General features: G+C 30.0%; 2 protein-coding genes across 4 annotated transcripts; one reads left to right on the top strand and one right to left on the bottom strand.

Annotated features, from left to right (window-relative positions):
• The first annotated feature begins 1,415 nt into the window (after positions 1 to 1,415).
• On the top strand, positions 1,416 to 4,573 carry LOC109180039. The gene has a single exon (XM_019329523.1). The coding sequence runs from the start codon at positions 1,640 to 1,642 to the stop codon at positions 4,571 to 4,573; it is 2,934 nt and encodes a 977-aa protein (XP_019185068.1). The 5' UTR covers positions 1,416 to 1,639.
• LOC109180050 (PRA1 family protein G2) lies at positions 4,430 to 6,165 on the bottom strand. 3 transcript variants are annotated; one of them, XM_019329543.1, is made up of 3 exons: positions 5,466 to 6,165; positions 5,369 to 5,411; positions 4,430 to 4,514 (listed from the first exon to the last, which is right to left on the bottom strand). In XM_019329543.1, the coding sequence occupies exon 1, from the start codon at positions 6,125 to 6,127 to the stop codon at positions 5,468 to 5,470; it is 660 nt and encodes a 219-aa protein (XP_019185088.1). In that variant the 5' UTR covers positions 6,128 to 6,165; the 3' UTR covers positions 4,430 to 4,514; positions 5,369 to 5,411; positions 5,466 to 5,467. The 3 variants fall into 3 exon arrangements, 2 of the variants coding, with proteins under 2 accessions (XP_019185088.1, XP_019185087.1); XR_002054038.1 differs by having other exon boundaries at positions 4,443 to 4,514; positions 5,369 to 5,397; positions 5,439 to 6,165; XM_019329542.1 differs by lacking the exon at positions 4,430 to 4,514 and having other exon boundaries at positions 5,130 to 5,397; positions 5,439 to 6,164.
• Between the last annotated feature and the right edge of the window lie 12,698 nt (positions 6,166 to 18,863).

Below are 18,863 nucleotides of genomic sequence, written 5' to 3'. Positions count from 1 at the left end.
TGTAAAAGTGTCTACTTATTATTATTATTATTATTATTTTTATTATTATTATTTAGTGTCTGGATGATTAATTGAAACTTTTTTGAATTTAATGATTCAATCACATTTTACCAACTGTACAAAAAGGGCGACCAATGGGGCAGCTCTGAAAATAAAATAATGCAAAGAACGGTACACAATGAAAGCTTGGTGGATTTGAGGATCAATTATTAATACCACATCAAGTAATGTCAGATCTGTACACCCTATGTGATTGAGAGGCACTTCAGTCTGTTGAAATTTTAAAAAATTAAAATTAAAAAAAATGAACTAGAAAAATAAGTAATATAAGAGGCCATGTGATCAAACTTCAATGGAAGTGGTATTGACTTTTTGTGCTCCAATAAATTAAAAAAGTATAGATAACAGATATTTATAATGTAATAGAGTCAATAGTATTTAAAAAAAAAACTAGAAAAATGAATAATATTTATTTAGAATTTTCAACTTAATACAAATTTTTTATAAGTAGAAAATGCAAATGAATTTCTGTTTGGTTTTTTTTTTTTTTTTAAATTCAAGTGGGACCCTCACCCATGCTTTTTGACAAATAGAAACTTGGAAAAGAAAAAAAAATAGAATTAGACAAAATTAAAAATAAGAATGAGGTAAACTAAACAAGAATAAAGATCTTCTCGTCAAGCGGCATAATTGTGACTCTCCAAAATGGGAGATAGCAGGTTTGCACCCCACTGGGGACTATAATAAAAAATAAAAATCTATATATTTAAACACTATGGACTATATTAAAATTTTATTAAATGTAAATAAATAAAATGTCAGAAAAGATGAACTAACAAAAGACTAATTTGGTTTTTGTGGCATGAGAGAAATAAAAGACCCTTATGTGGCTCTCTTTTCTCTCTTCAAGTGAAACATCATCCAGGCAAATTGCAAGACTTTGATTGACAGTTTCTTTTACTTAGTTCTCTTCCTGGGATGTTTCACTATCATAACAACGATGGATCAACCAAAGAAATTGTGTATTCAAGGTTGAACTGTAAACCTGCAATGCAGCTTCCATTCCCAACAGTGAAAATTCTGGAGGCCCACAGTTGAAGAAGAAGAAGATAATCCATACTTTCACGCGTAGATATTTTTCCTGTTCCTTCACACCCATCTTCTGCTGATGAGTGCTGCTTGCTGGGTCACCACCACCATACTTTAATTACTCTGCAATACAGGTTAGATCAAGAATCTAGCTGAAACTTCACATGGGCAGCTCAGCTGGTCATAAACGTAAAATTTGTCACAAGAGATCAAGAATCGAGTCTCACCCAACCTCTCAAATAAGGAGGCACTTTGTACGAAGTGAGCAAAAGTCTAGCCTTTATTAATCAATTGAGTCACCATGATTTACCCAGAGCGTGGGGGCGCTTGGGATGGGGGATTCCACCTTTGTCACAAGAATCCAGCTGAGAGGTCCAGTGTTCATGATTCCTGTCAGCCCAAAATAGTTGTGGGCACTACAGAGACATATGTTATGGGAGCTCCCTTTCTTTTCACCTTCCTGAGACAGCCATCCTCGGAGCTATTAAGATATACATTATTCAACCACCAAATCAAAAACCATTAGAAGGTTTACATTCATTGCATTACTATGGAAGCAAAACAGGCCATAGACCCTCCTAAAGAGAATCTAGATGTTTATACCAAGTCCCTCACCATCAAGATACCGAGTTCTGGCAACAATCAAGGTAAGGGGATTCTGATTAATACTGTTGCTTCAAATACAGATTCTCTACCTCAGAACTTAGCAGCACTTTCCATGAAATTGTCTCCAAATAACTCTCCTCCATCCTCAGCATTTGTCTCAGCATTACAATCACCTTATATTTCTCCCAGGGTCACCTTAGTTGCAAATCAGCCAGCAGAAACACAAATAGTTCTAGCCACACTCTCCCATCCCTCCCCACAACCATCATACGGTGGTTCCCAGTCTGACAATGTGCCTAGCACCTCCTACACTCCACCTCTAGAAAGATATGGTTTTTCAGATAACCCTGCAGGCAAAAAGCACAAGGTTATTACCCGTGTTCCTGTCTTGGGACAGGATACAGATCCTCGAATTTTATTTTCATTTCCTGTCCCTCGGATTTCATTTGCAAAAGCCACCATCTCACCGGCTTCCAATGCCAAATTAAGGAGCTGTGATGTGTACATAGGATACCATGGGTGGAACCCAAATTTAGTAAGGTTTTGTAAGTGGGTTAAGTCAGAGCTTGAGCTTCAAGGAATTGCTTGTTTTGTTGCAGACAGAGCAAAGTATGCAGATAATCAGAGTCATGAAATTGTTGATAGAGTTATTTGTTCAGTAACCTTTGGTGTTGTGATCATCACCAATTATAGCCTCTTTAACCATATGAGCCTGGAAGAAGTAAGGTTCTTTGCGCAGAAGAAGAGCTTGATTCCCTTGTTCTTTGATATGGATGCCACGGAAGTTGCTAGTTTTGCAAATCATCATTCTGAAAACAAGAAATTTAAAGATTCATTGGATGCAGTATTAAAGTTCCATGACTATAAATTGGAGGCAAATAAGGATAATTGGAGAAGCTGTATATCAAAAGCAGCAGGGATTTTGAGGAACAAGCTTGGGAGAAGTGTAGCTGATAAGAATACAGAAGGATTAGAGGAGTTTCCCTTTCCAAGAAACAAATATTTTGTAGGAAGAGAGAAAGAAATTTTGGAAATTGAGACAAAATTCTTCGGCTGTGGGGATTCTTTTCAGGAAGAAAGTCCCATTCCAAATGTTAAAGGAGGAACTCCGGGGCAATCCCAAGGCCTTGCAGACAATCAAAGCAAGGAAAGCAATAAAGAGACTTGGGTAGAACCAGTGGTAGGAAGTTCTCTAAAAGGACCCAAATACAGAAAATCAAAGAGTGAGAAGGATAAGAGCTTTCAGAACAGTGTGGTATGCATTAATGGATTGCCAGGTGTAGGAAAGACAGAGCTTGCTTTGGAATTTGCATATAGATATTGCCAGAGGTACAAGATGGTTTTCTGGGTATGTGGAGAAGCTCAGTATTTTCAACAGAATGTATTGAAACTGTCTCTTAATCTAGGCTTGGATGTTAGTGCAGATGGAGAGAAGGAAAGAGGTAGGATAAGAACTTTTGACCAGCAGGAGTCTGAAGCATTCAAGAGAGTGAAAAGGGAGATGTTCCAAGACATGCCTTATCTACTGATTATTGATAATCTAGGGACAGAAAAGGAGTGGTGGGATGGAAAAGGTTTGCATGATCTAATACCCAGAAACACTGGCGGTACCCATGTTATCATCACAACAAGGCTTTCCCAAGTAATGAACTTTGATACCATGCAGCTTCAGCCATTGCATGCATCTGATGCAATGATATTGATTCAAGGGAGACAGATAAAGGAGTACCTGGTTAGAGAGGTAGAAATTCTTCAGAGATTTGTTGAAAAACTGGAGAGCTCAAGTTTTGGATTGTGGATAGTTGGTTCCCTGCTGACCGAGCTTGCAATTTCTCCATCTACTCTATTTGAAGCTGTGAACCAAATGCCACTTGAAGACATAACTAGCTACTCTAGTTTGAGCATTGATGATAAAAAGTTCTGCAGAACCAATCCTTTTTTGATGAAAACACTGGCTTTCTGTGCAACCATCTTGCAACAAATGACTGCTAGAGAGAATTTCCTTGCTACAAGAATGCTTCAGGTTGGGTCCTGGCTTGCCCCAGCTCCCATCTCAGTCAACTTACTAGCTGCAGCAGCAAATAAAATGCCCACCCCCAGAAAAAGGTTCATGAATTGGACAAAGTGCATAAAACGCACCCTCCTTAATTGCACAAAACAGTGTCTAACATGTCAAACATGGAAGAGCGAGGAAGAAGCAGCCTTACTGTTAGTTAGGTTTGGTCTGGCAAGGAGAGCTAATAGGAAGCCTGGATGCTGGATTCAGCTCCATCCCATTACTCAAATATTTGCAAAAAGAAAAGATGGGTTAGCTGCAATCAAAGCCACTCTCCAAGGAGTAAGAAGTAGTGGGAACCTGCAAATTGATTCAGACCACCTGTGGGCCTGCGTTTTCCATGTATTTGGGTTCAAACCTGATCCCCCAATAGCCCAGCTCAATGCAATTGATATGGTTCTCTTCATTAGGAATACATTTCTACCTTTGGCTATCAATGCTTTCACAACTTTCTCAAGATGCCACATAGCCTTGGAGCTTCTGAAAGGCTGCACAGATGTCCTTGAAGAAGTGGAGAGATCATTTGCATCCCAAATACAGGATTGGTATCATGGCTCTCTTTGCTGGAAAAAGAAGCCGCAATCCAACCAAAGGGTGGATGAATACGCGTGGCAGGAGGTGACATTGTTGAAAGCCACACTGCTCGAGACCAGAGCAGAGTTGTTGCTGAGAGGAGGACACTTTGATAGCAGCGAGGAACTATGCAGAAGCTGCATAAATATCAGGACGGTGATGCTTGGCCACAACCATGCTCAAACATTAGCTGCTCAACAAACTTTAGCAAAGTTAGTCAGGATGAGGAGTAAGATTACTAAGATATGATGTTATATCTATCAGAACAAACTGTCTCAAACTAAGCTAGCTCAATTTTTTTAACACTGATTGTGGCTTTCTGTAGTCATTTTATTTCAGTTTACAGTTCCTTTCGCTATATTAGCTTTTAAGTCAAAACCCTATAGTGCCATCAAAGAGCATATTATAAAGACCAGAAGAGATTTAGATTTTAATATCCTGCTCCAAAGTGGCATATTAAACCCTAGAGAGAGCTGCATGCTTCTCTCCTATATCAAATTATTAAACCATGCTCCGCAGGGCCAACTCAAGTGGTAGACCACCGACCTAAAGTTATCACTTCACCGGTAAGGTGAGAGTTCAACTCACACCAACAACATCTTGGTGCTAGAGCTCCCCAAACTAGAAATTGGGCTCGCTAGATTGGACTCTTGAGCAAGGGTTCTGTAGGCTTAGAATTAGTCTAACGTTTCTGAGAAAACCTAATGTATCAAAAAACAAAATTATTAAACCTTTTTCAGTTAGATTAGTTGGTGCCTCAACTTCACAGGTAACTTACCAAGAGCAGTACTTGAAACATGGAACAAGTCACAATTTTGAGTACAGTTTGTATTAAACCTATCACCCAATTCTGGGAAAAAAGCTTGAATCTTAAACACATTCCAATACAGGTGCATTTTGTAACTCGACAACTTTCAGCAAGCAATAACCACGAACGGTTCATTTCCGACGAAATAACTTACATCACAAGCTCTCCCTACTAGCGTAAATTCACACACAAAAAAACACACCGAATATATGATTAAGCAAACAAGCAAACAGAACCTTCTTCAGAAGCAGATTTCCTCAATTCACACAGAATGTGTGATTTTTGGACACCGGCTCATCTCAATTCAAGTCAAAGAGGACGAACTGTTTGGACTTTCAAGAGATTCCTCCATCATGCGAATTCGATACCAAGCCGTTTAGAACGGCGTCGTCTTCATCGAGGAAGAGCCCTTCCGGGTTCCTGAAAATCCCGTGAATAGCGGAGAGTGATATCCCAACTCCAACGCCAATCAGCAGATTGTTCAAGACTCCCGTGATCCAAAGAATCAGAGCCGAACCGATAACCAGGACTGTAATCACGAGCTGATCGCCAATGTGCCTGCCGCAAACAACGATCGGATCTTCACGGAAGAAGTATAGAATCAGCCAGAACGCGAAAAGCAAGACCACGACGGCCAGCAGGATCGGCGTGCCTAAAAGCGACCCGGCTGCGCAGCAGGAGATAATAATGGAGTAGTTGACGGCGAAGTAATTGGAATTTCGTCGGAGTCGGATCCATACGTCGGAGGTGGAAGCCGGGAGGTCGAACGCATTGGCAGTTGAGAGGAATTCCGGCCAAGGACGGCAACGGTTGAAGTAGGCGTAGAGGTTTTGTATCGAGCGTTGGACGACGCCAGATGCTGATATGGGAATGGTGGTGTAAGTTGCGGCGGCTCCGGCGGCAGAGTGAGAGGAATTGACGACCGGATTCGCCGCCGTCGTGCTCGGTGAGGACATTTTGACGTCCGGACAGTTGTTTTGACCGGAGAAGACCATTTATAGCTGGGATGTATGTGGAATACTGGAATGTATTAGGTCGTTAACTTAACCAAATACGTACAGGGAGAATTTCAGTAAAATAAAATAATACGGAGTATATAAAAATATATCATTAAAAAATTATAATGAAGTCAGGGTTCAAAAAGCTCTCTATCTCGTATGAAAAAATCAATATGATCATCATTTTGCCCCTTATTTGGATCACCTTGATGTAGATTAGGGATTAGTCTAAATATGATACGAGTTTAGAAGTGTCTCCTATAATCATACCTTACTCGTGAGTCGTGACACCTTGTGTGATCTAACCAAAAAAAAAAAAAATAATTGTGATCTTTTAAATGACATTATATTGATGTTTTTAAATTTTTAAATAAACATAATATCCACAAAATCATTACTTTAAATACATAAATTGATTTTGAAAAATTATCAATGCAAGTACATTAAAATTCATTACTATAAATACATAAATTCATTATGTAAAGAGATAGATTCACTACTATTTATGTCATTTTTGTGTGTACTAGTTTTTTACGCGCATTGTGCGATTGGGATAATGCCCAATGCTTTTTTTAAATAAGTATTTTAAAGTATATTAAGACAGGATTATATTGAAATTGTTCATGCATAGATAATTGAAGGTTGAATTTGCGTATTTAAATAGGTAATTCTTCTCCCAAAGGTTGAGTCCCCAACCCTAAGGGCCACCCACACTCCGACCCGACAGAGCATTGTGAGAAGTTGTAAATCACGGTGACTCAATGGTTCAGCAGACAAGGCCAAATGCTGATACGCACAAGGAATCTGCCCACTTTGGACATAATTCCCGCACTACCGCCGCCGAAATTCAAACCTTCGTCTCTTCTCCCAAATACTACCCACTAAACCATTGAGCTAAGCCCGTGCGGGTTAAATAGGTAATTCTAAGTTTACAAATGCAAGATAATATAGTCAAGATTGATTATAATTGTCAATAAAATAATTGTATATGTATCGTTGAAACCAAATACGGGACTTAAGGGAGAACAAATAAAAATTAGGACATAAAATATTAAATATATACTAATATTGTTTGAGGAGATTCCGACATTAGGATTTGTGGTTAAGTTCTATTAAGACTTTAATATTAGAATTAGATTAATGGTGTAGTTATAGTTCTATATTAGACTTTAATATTAGAATTAGACTAACGGTGAATTAACGGAAAAGTTAAATGGATAATCATATAATTAAGGATAAATTAGAAAATCTTAAAAGAAAAAAATAAAACCTGAACAATATGAACCATTCATTTGATTTAATAATTTGACGATCATTTTTTCTACCCAATGTTAATAATTAAATAAATTCGATGGTCAAATCCGCTAACGTTAACCGCTAACTGCTGATTGTCAAACAAGGACATTGCGAGGTAGTTCTCACTTCAATTTGTTGTGTGATTTGAATACTCTCGTTGTCACAAAATCTCTCGAAGTAGTTAATATGGTTGACTTTATTAATTATATTTTTTTAATTTTTTCATGGTATTAATAAAATACTTGGTAAATAAATATATAGCATTATTTTGTATTATAACTTTGATATTTAATTAGAAAAATAGTGCACAAAAAAGATAATAGATAATGTAGTGAATATAATCAATTGATGAATTTGAATGTAAAAATTTTTACATTTGAGAAAAATAAAGACAATATAACTAATGAAAATATTTCTTTTAATTAATTTATTGATAATTAATAAAAAAAATTTCACTGAATAAAGACATTGTAAGGATAATGTAGCGAATATAATCAATTAATAAATTTGAATATAAAGAATTTTTATATTGAAGAAAAATAAAGACAATATAACTAATAAAATTATTTCTCTTATTTAATTGATTGATAATGAATAATTTTTTTTTTTGAATAAAGGCATTATGGACACATAATTCTAAATTAAAGAAATGCATATGTATTATTTTTTGTTGTAACTACTAAATTATTATTTATATAATTTAATAAGAGTAAAATAAAGTACTAATTATGCCAACTTTGATTGGGATGAGGTTCGAACCTAAGACATTTTTTTATTGAAATCAATGAGTAAGTTAACGGTAAACTAACGGCAATTCTTAAAATTTTAACGGAATTAGTAACGGTGTGTGGGTATTTTAGGAAATTTTAATGTAAAATTTAAATCTGATCAATCTTTTAATTAATTTGAGCCATTCATTTGATTAAAATCTATGACCGCCATTTTTTCTACCCATTATAGGCCTAACTCTCTTGGGCTCTTATTAGTATAGTAGATATAATACAGAGTATTATTTTTATGTATCTATATTTTTATGTAATTATATTCTTACTTTTATATATATAGTTAACAAGGTAGATCCTGATCCACAATATGATTTTTCAGAACAACTCAATGGTATAATTGGTTAGAGCATATACAGATAGTTATGCTGTGCATCCGTATGCACCATGCATGGTGCATACGGATGCCAAAACGACGTCCTTTTATTAAAAAACGCGCGTCTCCCTTTTTAAAAAAATTCAGGTTCGATTCCCAGCAACAACATTATATTGTTCATTCATTATGGAATTTTAGTTCATAGATTATGGAATTATAGTTCATTGATTATGGAATTATAGTTCATCGATTATGGAATTGTAGTTCATCGATTCTGAAATTTTAGTTTATAGATTATAGAATTTTAGTTCATTCATTCTGGAATTTTTAATTCATAGATTAGATTATGGAATTATAGTTCATCGATTATGGAATTATAGTTCATCGATTATGGAATTATAGTTAATCGATTATGGAATTTTAGTTCATATGTTGTTGCTGAGAATCGAACCTGATTTTTTTTTAAGGGGAGACGCCCGTTTTATTAAAACGACGTCGTTTTTGCATCTGTATGCACCATGCATGTGCATACGGATGCACAGCATAATTTGCCAGCATATGCTTCTCACTTCTCAGACATGTGTTGTACCTCCAAAGTAATGAGAATTGTTTAGTTAATTATGAGCTATTACGAAATTAATAATAATTCATTCTAATTTTTAACATATGAATTAAGTTTGTAACATAATATTTAATGTGATTAAATTGTCAATTTTGGAAGTTAGAATTGAATTTTCAATTCAATTTTTTGAATGATCGATCCTAATGAAGTCCTCTTCTCTTATAAATATTTCTGGTTTGACAAAATGATTAACAATTACTGAAATTTTATTTTTTACTTTCGTAATCTTTAAAATCTTAAGAAAACTTTCTCTCAACCTCTCTTAAGATTCTTAGTGTTCCTTTTGTTTACGTTTGCTAAAAACAATAGCTATAGTGTTTAACTATATTACAGTGTTTAACTATATTGTTGATAGTCCATTTTTATCATGAAATTGATGTGATACTGTGTTTAACACGATTGGAAAGTAACAAGTTCACGTAACAAACAAATTAGATTTGATTATTTGGATTGACCATTCGGTTCGCTTGTAATTGACAAATTATTATGTAGATTCGGGTTCAAAGATACACAATTTACATACTAAATGTTCACAATTTATATTTTAAAATTTACAATTTGTGATGACCCCTGTATTGTATTCAGAAATTTTCAAACCTATCACCTTCCACATAGGGGAGCAACTTGGTACCATTGTCCATTGGATCACAAGATCCTTGGTTTAGAAACACAATTTTTATTATAGAAGTTCACAATTTCAATACTAAAAATACACAATTTAGGACCAAGGTGACCCTAATCCATTCTTCCCAAAAGGTTGAACCCCAAGCCTTATATTATAGAAGTTCACAATTTCAATACTAAAAATACACAATTTAGGACCAATGTGACCTTAATCCATTCTTTCTAAAAGGTTGAACCCCAACCCTAAGGGTCCCCCACACCCCGGCTCGCCCCTCACTACCTTCACTTTGAGAGGTTGCTCTCACACAACCGTTAGTGAGACTCGATCTCTGGTCATTCATTCTAACATTCATCTCTATGACCAGCTGAGCTGCCTATGCGGGCAAGGTGATCTTAATCCATGGTATAACAATTGCTTGTAATTATACATGGTTTTTAATGGACAATATTGTCCTCACAATAATACATTCTGACTTGTACTTTTCATTTTCCATCAACGTATGTGTCTTTTTTATTGTTACGTATGTGCCATTTTCTTTTGTTCTTTTCCCTCATTTTATGTGAAAGTAGGCTAGATTACTACTTTTTCTTCCTTTTTTTCCTTTATTTATGTGATGGGACTTTCAATACTTTGACCTTTTCTATATACTTTGCCTTATTATATACTATATATTACATCATTTTAATGATCAATATTGCCCTCAAATACTAAATTTCAGCTTGTACAATTCATTTTCCTTACGTATGTGTCCGTTTCTTTTATTTCCCTTTTCCTCATTTTAGGCTAAATGTTTGAGAGAACTTAGTCAAATTACACATTTAGCAATAAAAAACAAATTCGTAGCTAATTATTACTTTACATACTAGTATTTGCACCCGTGCGATGCACGGAATGAATTTGTTGTAATATAGTAAGAATACATGAATCGATATATAATTATTTAAATTAGAACATCCAATATTATATAGTACAATTAAAGATATGGTTTGCATCGTTTATATATTTTGATGTTATTATTGTTTGAATTTGTGTAAATAATTGCTCAAATTAATAGCTAATGTCTAGATGTACACATATGGTGCTATAACTTTGAAGATTTTATTTATCATTATTTAGTATTTTCATAAATTAGGCAAATGTGCTCGTTCTCTAACAACTCAGTTATAGAAATGAATTGGTATCCTTATTCATTTGTATGGAAGATATATTTTTTTGTCAAGATATATAGCAATTTTTTCATTTAAAAAAAAAAACTTAATATCCCCGATTATATTTACACATTATTGAAACCTCTTTGTAGACGACATTGGTAGTGACAACGCAATCTTGTTCATCTTCGTCTAGAGCTAACACCTTCAATTCATCGGGACGGGTTATTTGGGTTAAAATATATAATGGTAGAATATTACTCAATTAGTTATCCTTTTATATTTTCAATCAATTAGTGATATCAGATTCATTTTCATCAAATTATTTTTTTTATTTTCAGTCAATCAGAATATCAAATGCAGTGATATTTTTACCTAATTTTCGTTCCATTTTTAATTGATGATGTAGATATTATTATTGAAATATTTTCGTTCCATTTTTAATTTACTTTTACTATTGTAAAAAATATGCATTTACTATTGATAATGTAGAATATTATTATTGAAATATTTTTTCCTCAAATTTTTAATTTTCATTCCATTTTTAATTAAAATGCAATGATCTGACCATTTATTTGTCTTTTTTTTTTAGTCAATTATGGATCATTTTTTATTTGCAGTCAATTATTAATATTCATTTCATTTTATATTTTCAGTCAATTAGTAATATTAGATTCATTTTCAGTCAATTATTTTTTTTTATTTTCAGTCAATTAGAATATAGATGTAGTGATATTTTTACCTAATTTCCGTTACATTTTAATTTGATGATTTTTAATTTACATTTACTATTTTTAAAATATGTCTTTACTACTTGATGATGTAAAATATTATTACTGAAATATTTCCTTTCCATTTTTAATTTTCCTTTACTTCTAAATTTTTTAAAAAAAAAAAAAAAAAACTTTGGACTTATCACTACTTAAAGACTTTGGACTTCTCAATACTTGCCCACATTGATTTTTTTTTTTGGTAAACCCAGGGTTTCCATCGTTGGACACAGTGACTAATCCCCTCGCTAAATTGTAAGCACCTCTTTTGGGTGGGACAGCTGGCTTAGAGATTTAAGGCTGCTCCATTCCCAAATCCAAGGATCGAACCCTTTACCTTTGGTTAAGGATGGATGAGTCCTTTACACTCAACCACACCCTTCAGGTTACTTGCCTACATTGATGGGCAAGCAATTATGTTTGTAAGAGGAACATTGCTCCTCTTTCCAAACATTTTCAATGTGATATCAAAATGATCCCACATCATTTACAAAGGGAGCCCGTGACTTCCTTTTGTCTTCTCCTTATTTTTTTTTTTAAATTTTAATTTTATTTTGTATATCGTTTTGTTTAGATTATTATTATTATTATTATTATTATTATTATTATTATTATTATTATTATTATTATTATTATTATTATTATTATTATTGACAAATTCGTCATTTTAACAATTTATCTTTAATCAAAACACCAAAATTATTATTTAATAACTAAGTAATCTGCTCCAAACTACTAAAATCTAAAACAACACATATATTTTGAGTTAATCTTTCCTAACCCCCAATAATAAATAAATAAAACTAAAATAATAAGACAAAGCTAATGTTTCTTAAATAAGAACCTTTTGACTTCTCAATACTCGCCACATCGATGGGCAAACAATTATGTTTGTACCTCTTATATAGAAGAGCTCTGGAGCTCATCTTTTCAAACATTTTCAATTTGGGATGAAAATGAACCCACATCATTTACAAAGGGAGCATGTGGCTCCCCTTTGCCTTTTTTTTTTTCTTTTTTTTTAATGTTAATTTTAATTTTATTTTGTATATAGTTTTGTTTGGATTATTATTATTATTATTATTGTTATTATTATTATTATTATTATTGTTGTTGTTGTTGTTGTTGTTTTGTTGTAATTTGATTATTTGACAAATTCACCAAAATTTTAAGAAATTCGTCTGTTTAATATTTTATATTTAATCAAAAAATCAAAATATTATTTAATAACTTAGCAATTTGCTCCAGACTGCTAAAAACTAAAACAACACATACATTTTGGGTTAATCTATCCAAACCCCCACTAATAATAAATAAATAAATTAATAAAAACTAAAATAAGAAGACAACGCTAAAGCTTCTTAAATAAGAACCTTTTGACTTCTCAATACTTGCCCACATCGATGTGCAAGTAATTATGTTTGTAAGAGGAGTTTTGCTCCTCTTATATAGATAAGCTCTCTCGTTTCAAACATTTTCAATGTGTGATCAAAATGATCCATATCATTTACAAAATGAGTCGGTGACTCCTCTTTGTTTTTTTTTTTTTTTTTTTTTTTTTTTTTTAATTTTAATTTTATTTTGTATATAGTTTTGTTTGGATTATTATTATTATTATTATTATTATTATTATTATTATTATTATTATTATTATTATTATTATTGTTATTGTTATTGTTATTGTTATTGTTATTGTTATTGTTATTGTTATTGTTATTGTTATTGTAATTTGATAATTTGGAGAATTCTCCAAAAATTTAAAAAATTCGCTTGTTTAACATTTTATATTTAATCAAAACATCAAAAATATTATTTAATAACTTAACAATTTGCTCCAAACTGCTAAAAACAACACATATACATTTTGGGTTAATCTTAGTAAAACCCCCTAATAAATAAATAAATAAATAAACTAAAATAAGAAAACATTAAAATAAGGTTTCTTAAATAAGAGCCTTTTGAAACGTTGGGCTTCAATAGGTTGAGTAAGTCTATATGAACAGATACTACATGTAACACGGTGAATCGAATAGTTATGCTGTGGAACCGTGCCCACTTTGCAAGGTGGACACAATTCTATGTTCATAATTACTGAACTATATGTTCATAATTATAAAGCTAAATATTCAGAATCTTTGAACTTCATATTCATAATTATTGAACTCTATATTCACAATTACAAAACTCTATGTTCATAATTACTAAACTATATGTTCATAATTATAAAGCTATATATTCATAATTTTTAAACTTCATATTCACAATTATTGAGTCTCTATATTCACAATTACATAACTATATGTTCACAACACTATATTCATAATTTTAGAACTATATATTCATAATTTTTGAACTATATATATAATTATGAGCAATTTTAGAACCGTGTCTACCTTGCTAAGTAGACACGATCTCCACAACATAATTTGACGTGTCAATAGTACTCAAAAAATAAAATATTTGCCTTTGGACTTCTCAATACTTGTCCACATTGATGGACAAACAATTATATTTGTAAGAAGTGCATTGCTCCTCTTATATAGAGGAGCTCAAGAGCTCCTTTTCCAAACATTTTCAATGTGGGATCAAAATGATCCAACATCATTTACAAAGGGGAGCCTGTGGCTCCTTTTTGTTTTTTTTTTGTTTTTGTTTTTTTTTTAATTTTATTTTTATTTTGTATATCGTTTTGTTTGGATGATGATGATGATGATGATTATTATTATTATTATTATTATTATTATTATTATTATTATTATTATTATTATTATTATTATTATTATAATAAATGTTTGTATATCGTTTTGTTTGGATATATATATTCCTAATTTTTTAATTTCATATTCACAATTATTAAATCTCTATATTCATAATTACATAACTATATATTTATAATAATGTTCACAACACTATGTTTATAATTATAGAACTATATATTCATAATTATGAACAATTTTTAAACTGTGTCTACTTTGCAAGGTGGTCACGGTGCCACAGCATAATTTGTCGAGTCAATAATACTAAAAAAAAAGAGTCTTTGGACTTCTCAATACTTGCCCACATTGATGGGCAAGCAATTATATGTTTGTAAGAAGAGCAATGATCCTCTTATATAGAGGAGCTCAAGAGCTCCTCTTTCTAAACATTTTCAATGTGGGATCAAAATGATCCCACATCATTTAAAAAGGGGAGCCACCTTTGTCTTCTTTTTTTTTTTTTTTTTTTTTTTTTTTTTTTTTTTTTTTTAATTTTAATTTTAATTTGTATATAGTTTTGTTTGGATTATTATTATTATTATTATTATTATTATTATTATTATTATTATTATTATTATTATTATTATTATTATTATTTATGAATTAATAGATTTTATTTAATTTCCATTTGAGATTTACTTACCAAATAAGCTTTACTACAAATGTTTGGGGGGAAAAATGGATTAGGATGATTTTGTTTTTAATTATATATATATATATTATTATTATTATTATTATTATTATTATTATTATTATTATTATTATTATTTATGAATTAATAGATTTTATTTAATTTCCATTTGAGATTTACTTACCAAATAAACTTTACTACAAATGTTTGGGGGGAAAAATGGATTAGGATGATTTTGTTTTTAATTATATATATATATAGATATAGATAAATTGATTCTATTTCATTTTTTAAACAAAATATTCCTTAAAGATTAACAGTAAAATGAAGCTAACTTATTAATAACCGATTCTATTACATTTTTTTACGCAGAATTTTTCTTAAAGATTAATATAGTAAAATAAGGTTCAATTTTTTATGCAAAATCTTTCCTAAAAGAATAATAGTATCTTAATGATTCTTTTTCTTATACTGCTTATTGATTCTTTTCCATTTTTCAGAGTGTAGAAAAAAATCACATGGCTAACATTTTCTTCCATTCATTTCTATTTTTCCATATTATTATTAATATCCTTCCCAATATTATTCTATATTGTTTTGGCGTACGGCTTCCTTCCATTCATTTCTATTTTTTCATATTATTATTAATTGTTTAGGCGGGAACTTGTAAATGATGATATTGTTTTTATTAATTAATATAGAATATAGATTACCAATTAGAATTAAAGTTTTTATTATAATTGAACAATAATATTACCAATTATTATTTGAAGATTTTGTAAAACAGTAAGTAAAATTGTATTACGGATATAAAAATATATGTACTTTAATTTAAATTTAAATTATTAATAATTAATTCTATTTTATTTTTTAACAAAATTTCCTTAAAGATTAATAGTAAAATAAAGCTAAATTATTAATAACCGATTCTATTACATTTTTTACGCATAATTTTTCTTAAAGATTAATATAGTAAAATTAAGCTAAATTATTAATAACCGATTTTATTACATTTTTTACGCAGAATTTTTCATAAAGATTAATGGTAAAATAAGACTAAATTAGTAATAACCAATTCGTTTTCTATTTTTTACGCAAAATATTCCGTAAAAGATTAATAGTAAAATATCTTAATGATTATTTTTCTTATACTGCTTATTGATTCTTTTTCATTTTTCAGAGTGTAGAAAACATTCACATGAATAATATTTCCTTCCATTATTTTCCATATTTACATATTATTATTAATTTTCTTTCCAATATTATTATTAATTGTTTGGGGGTACGACTTCCTTCCATTCTTTTTCATTTTTTTCATATTATTATTAATTTTTTAGGCGGGAGCTTGTAAAGGATGATTTGTTTTTATTAATTAATATAGAATATAAATATAGATTAATATAGAATATACATTACCAATTAAAATAAGTTTTTTTATAACAATAATATTACCAATTATTATTATTATTATTATTATTATTATTATTATTATTATTATTATTATTGTTGTTGTTATTGGTTCACATAGTTGAATTATTTATTTTTTATTTAATTATTATAAACATAAATGATATTTTACTAATTAATTTATGATATTTATCAAATTTTATTTTTTAAATATAGTATTTTATCCATGCATTGCACGGAATTTTATTTTTGTTATTATGAATTTAAAATAAAAATAGAAAAAATAAAAAGATGTTAAAATGTACAATATAATAATATAGTTGGACTTTTATATATTTAGTCAAGTATCTATTTCATAACATACAAAATTAAAATTTAAATTTTGTATGGTTAATATATTCTCTAATCATGTACATATTTAGATAAATTTATAGAAAAAATTCATATAATTAAGTTGATTTATTCCAAATTGTATTTCATATGTATATATGAAATTTAAAAATATGAATAATAAAAACTAAGAGAATTGTATTTAGAAATCAATAAAAAAAATGTAAATTCTAAATTTTGTATGAATAAATAAATATTCTAATCGGACGCATATCCTTATATGATTGTATAATATTTTGTATATACACATAATATTTATTAAATATGTATATAGAAAAGTCCTATAATATAATTTCATTAATTATAATTTATATTGATAGATTTATAGTTAAAAAATTATATTTAGAAATTTAAAGAGTATATGTATGTATATTTAAAAAAAATTATAAATATTCATGTTTTGTTAATTTTATAATTTCATTTCTTTAATTATATTTTATATTTTATTAATTATAATTTAATGAAAGTGTCACAAATATGTCTACGGAAGAAATCATATATTTCTCAACTTCATTAATTATATTAATTACTATTACCAAATATTGTGGCAATTACCACAATAATTTCATTAATTATAACATTTTTTTTCTTCCAATATTTAAATAAATACATTACCATAAAATTACCATAATAATAACACAAAAGAAGGAAAGAAAAATTATGAGAATAATCTATATCTATATATAATTAAAAGTAAAATCGTCCTAACCAAGTTTATCCCCAAAACTTAGGGGCATATATATATAAATTGCATATTTACCATATATGCATATTTTGTGTCTATATAGTATAATTTTTGGTATCAAACATTTGAATGGTAATAAACGGGGGAAAATGTCAATATACAAATGATAATTCTTTCATTACTATACTAATTTTAATGGTAATTCATTAATTACTATATTTCACGATGAGTCAGCCTGTTCATGCACATCATTTTTCAAGAAACATAGAAATGAAATAGTCAATTATTAAAATTGTTTATGATTTCATTTTTAATTTTTGTCTAAAGTTAAAGATATATATTTTCGACGATTATAACATTTTTTGTATTAACTGAAAATTTAAAAGTTTTACCTTTTTTGAGATCTCTTACCATTTTATAATTTCAATATTATGCGATTTTGAACTCATCCATGGTGTACAAATACACTCTATATGACCATACAAAATCCAGTGAGGAGACATTTGTACTGAAGAGTAAACTTCTCCTTAAACTAAATTCGGGTGTCAAGAAAATCTCCGTTTTCATTCATAATGATATTCCTATTTCTGAGTCTCTCATCATTGTTCGGTACATCAATGATGTCTAGATTTCTGGGTCTTCCATTGTTCCCTTTGATCCTTATGATTGTGCCATTGCCAGTATTTTTTTATTTGGGTTCAGTACAACGTGGATTTTTTTGGGAGGTTTCTCTAATTAAATTTTTGGTTAAAATTTTATATTTCTTTTGTATTTTATTTTATTACTTTTTTATTTATTTATACTAATATGTGAATGGAGTAACACAAAATCTGAAATTGTATTTGTTATTTATTTCTTCTTTTTAAATAATCATTATTTTTGTGTTTTACAAAAATTTAGAAAAAATCAAATATAGCGAGATTTTTAATAGGTTAAACAAACACTCTACTCAAATGATATATATAAAAATGCTGTGAAATGCTGTAAAATGAACTCTGCTTGGTAAAAAAAACATAGAAACTTGAATGTCATGTACAAATCTCGAAGTCAACATACTAACTCTAAGTTTCAGAAAATCTTACAAAATTATCAAAATTACCGTCTTTATCATCCTCGATCGCATCTCTACAATCTTCCATAAAAACTAAACCAATAGGGTTCTGTTACAAATGCTCTTCCTCCTCAATTTCCTTTTGTTGAAGCAGAGCCTCCTTAAGTATCTTCAAACTCATACCAAATGATATAAACTGCAAAACATATTGAAGTATGTGAGAATATAGTTAGAAAAATGTATAAAATTCATAC

Source organism: Ipomoea nil, unplaced genomic scaffold, assembly GCF_001879475.1.
Source record: "Ipomoea nil cultivar Tokyo-kokei standard unplaced genomic scaffold, Asagao_1.1 scaffold0987, whole genome shotgun sequence".
NCBI classification, from domain to species: domain Eukaryota; kingdom Viridiplantae; phylum Streptophyta; class Magnoliopsida; order Solanales; family Convolvulaceae; genus Ipomoea; species Ipomoea nil.
This window is presented reverse-complemented; position numbering and strand designations above follow the sequence as displayed.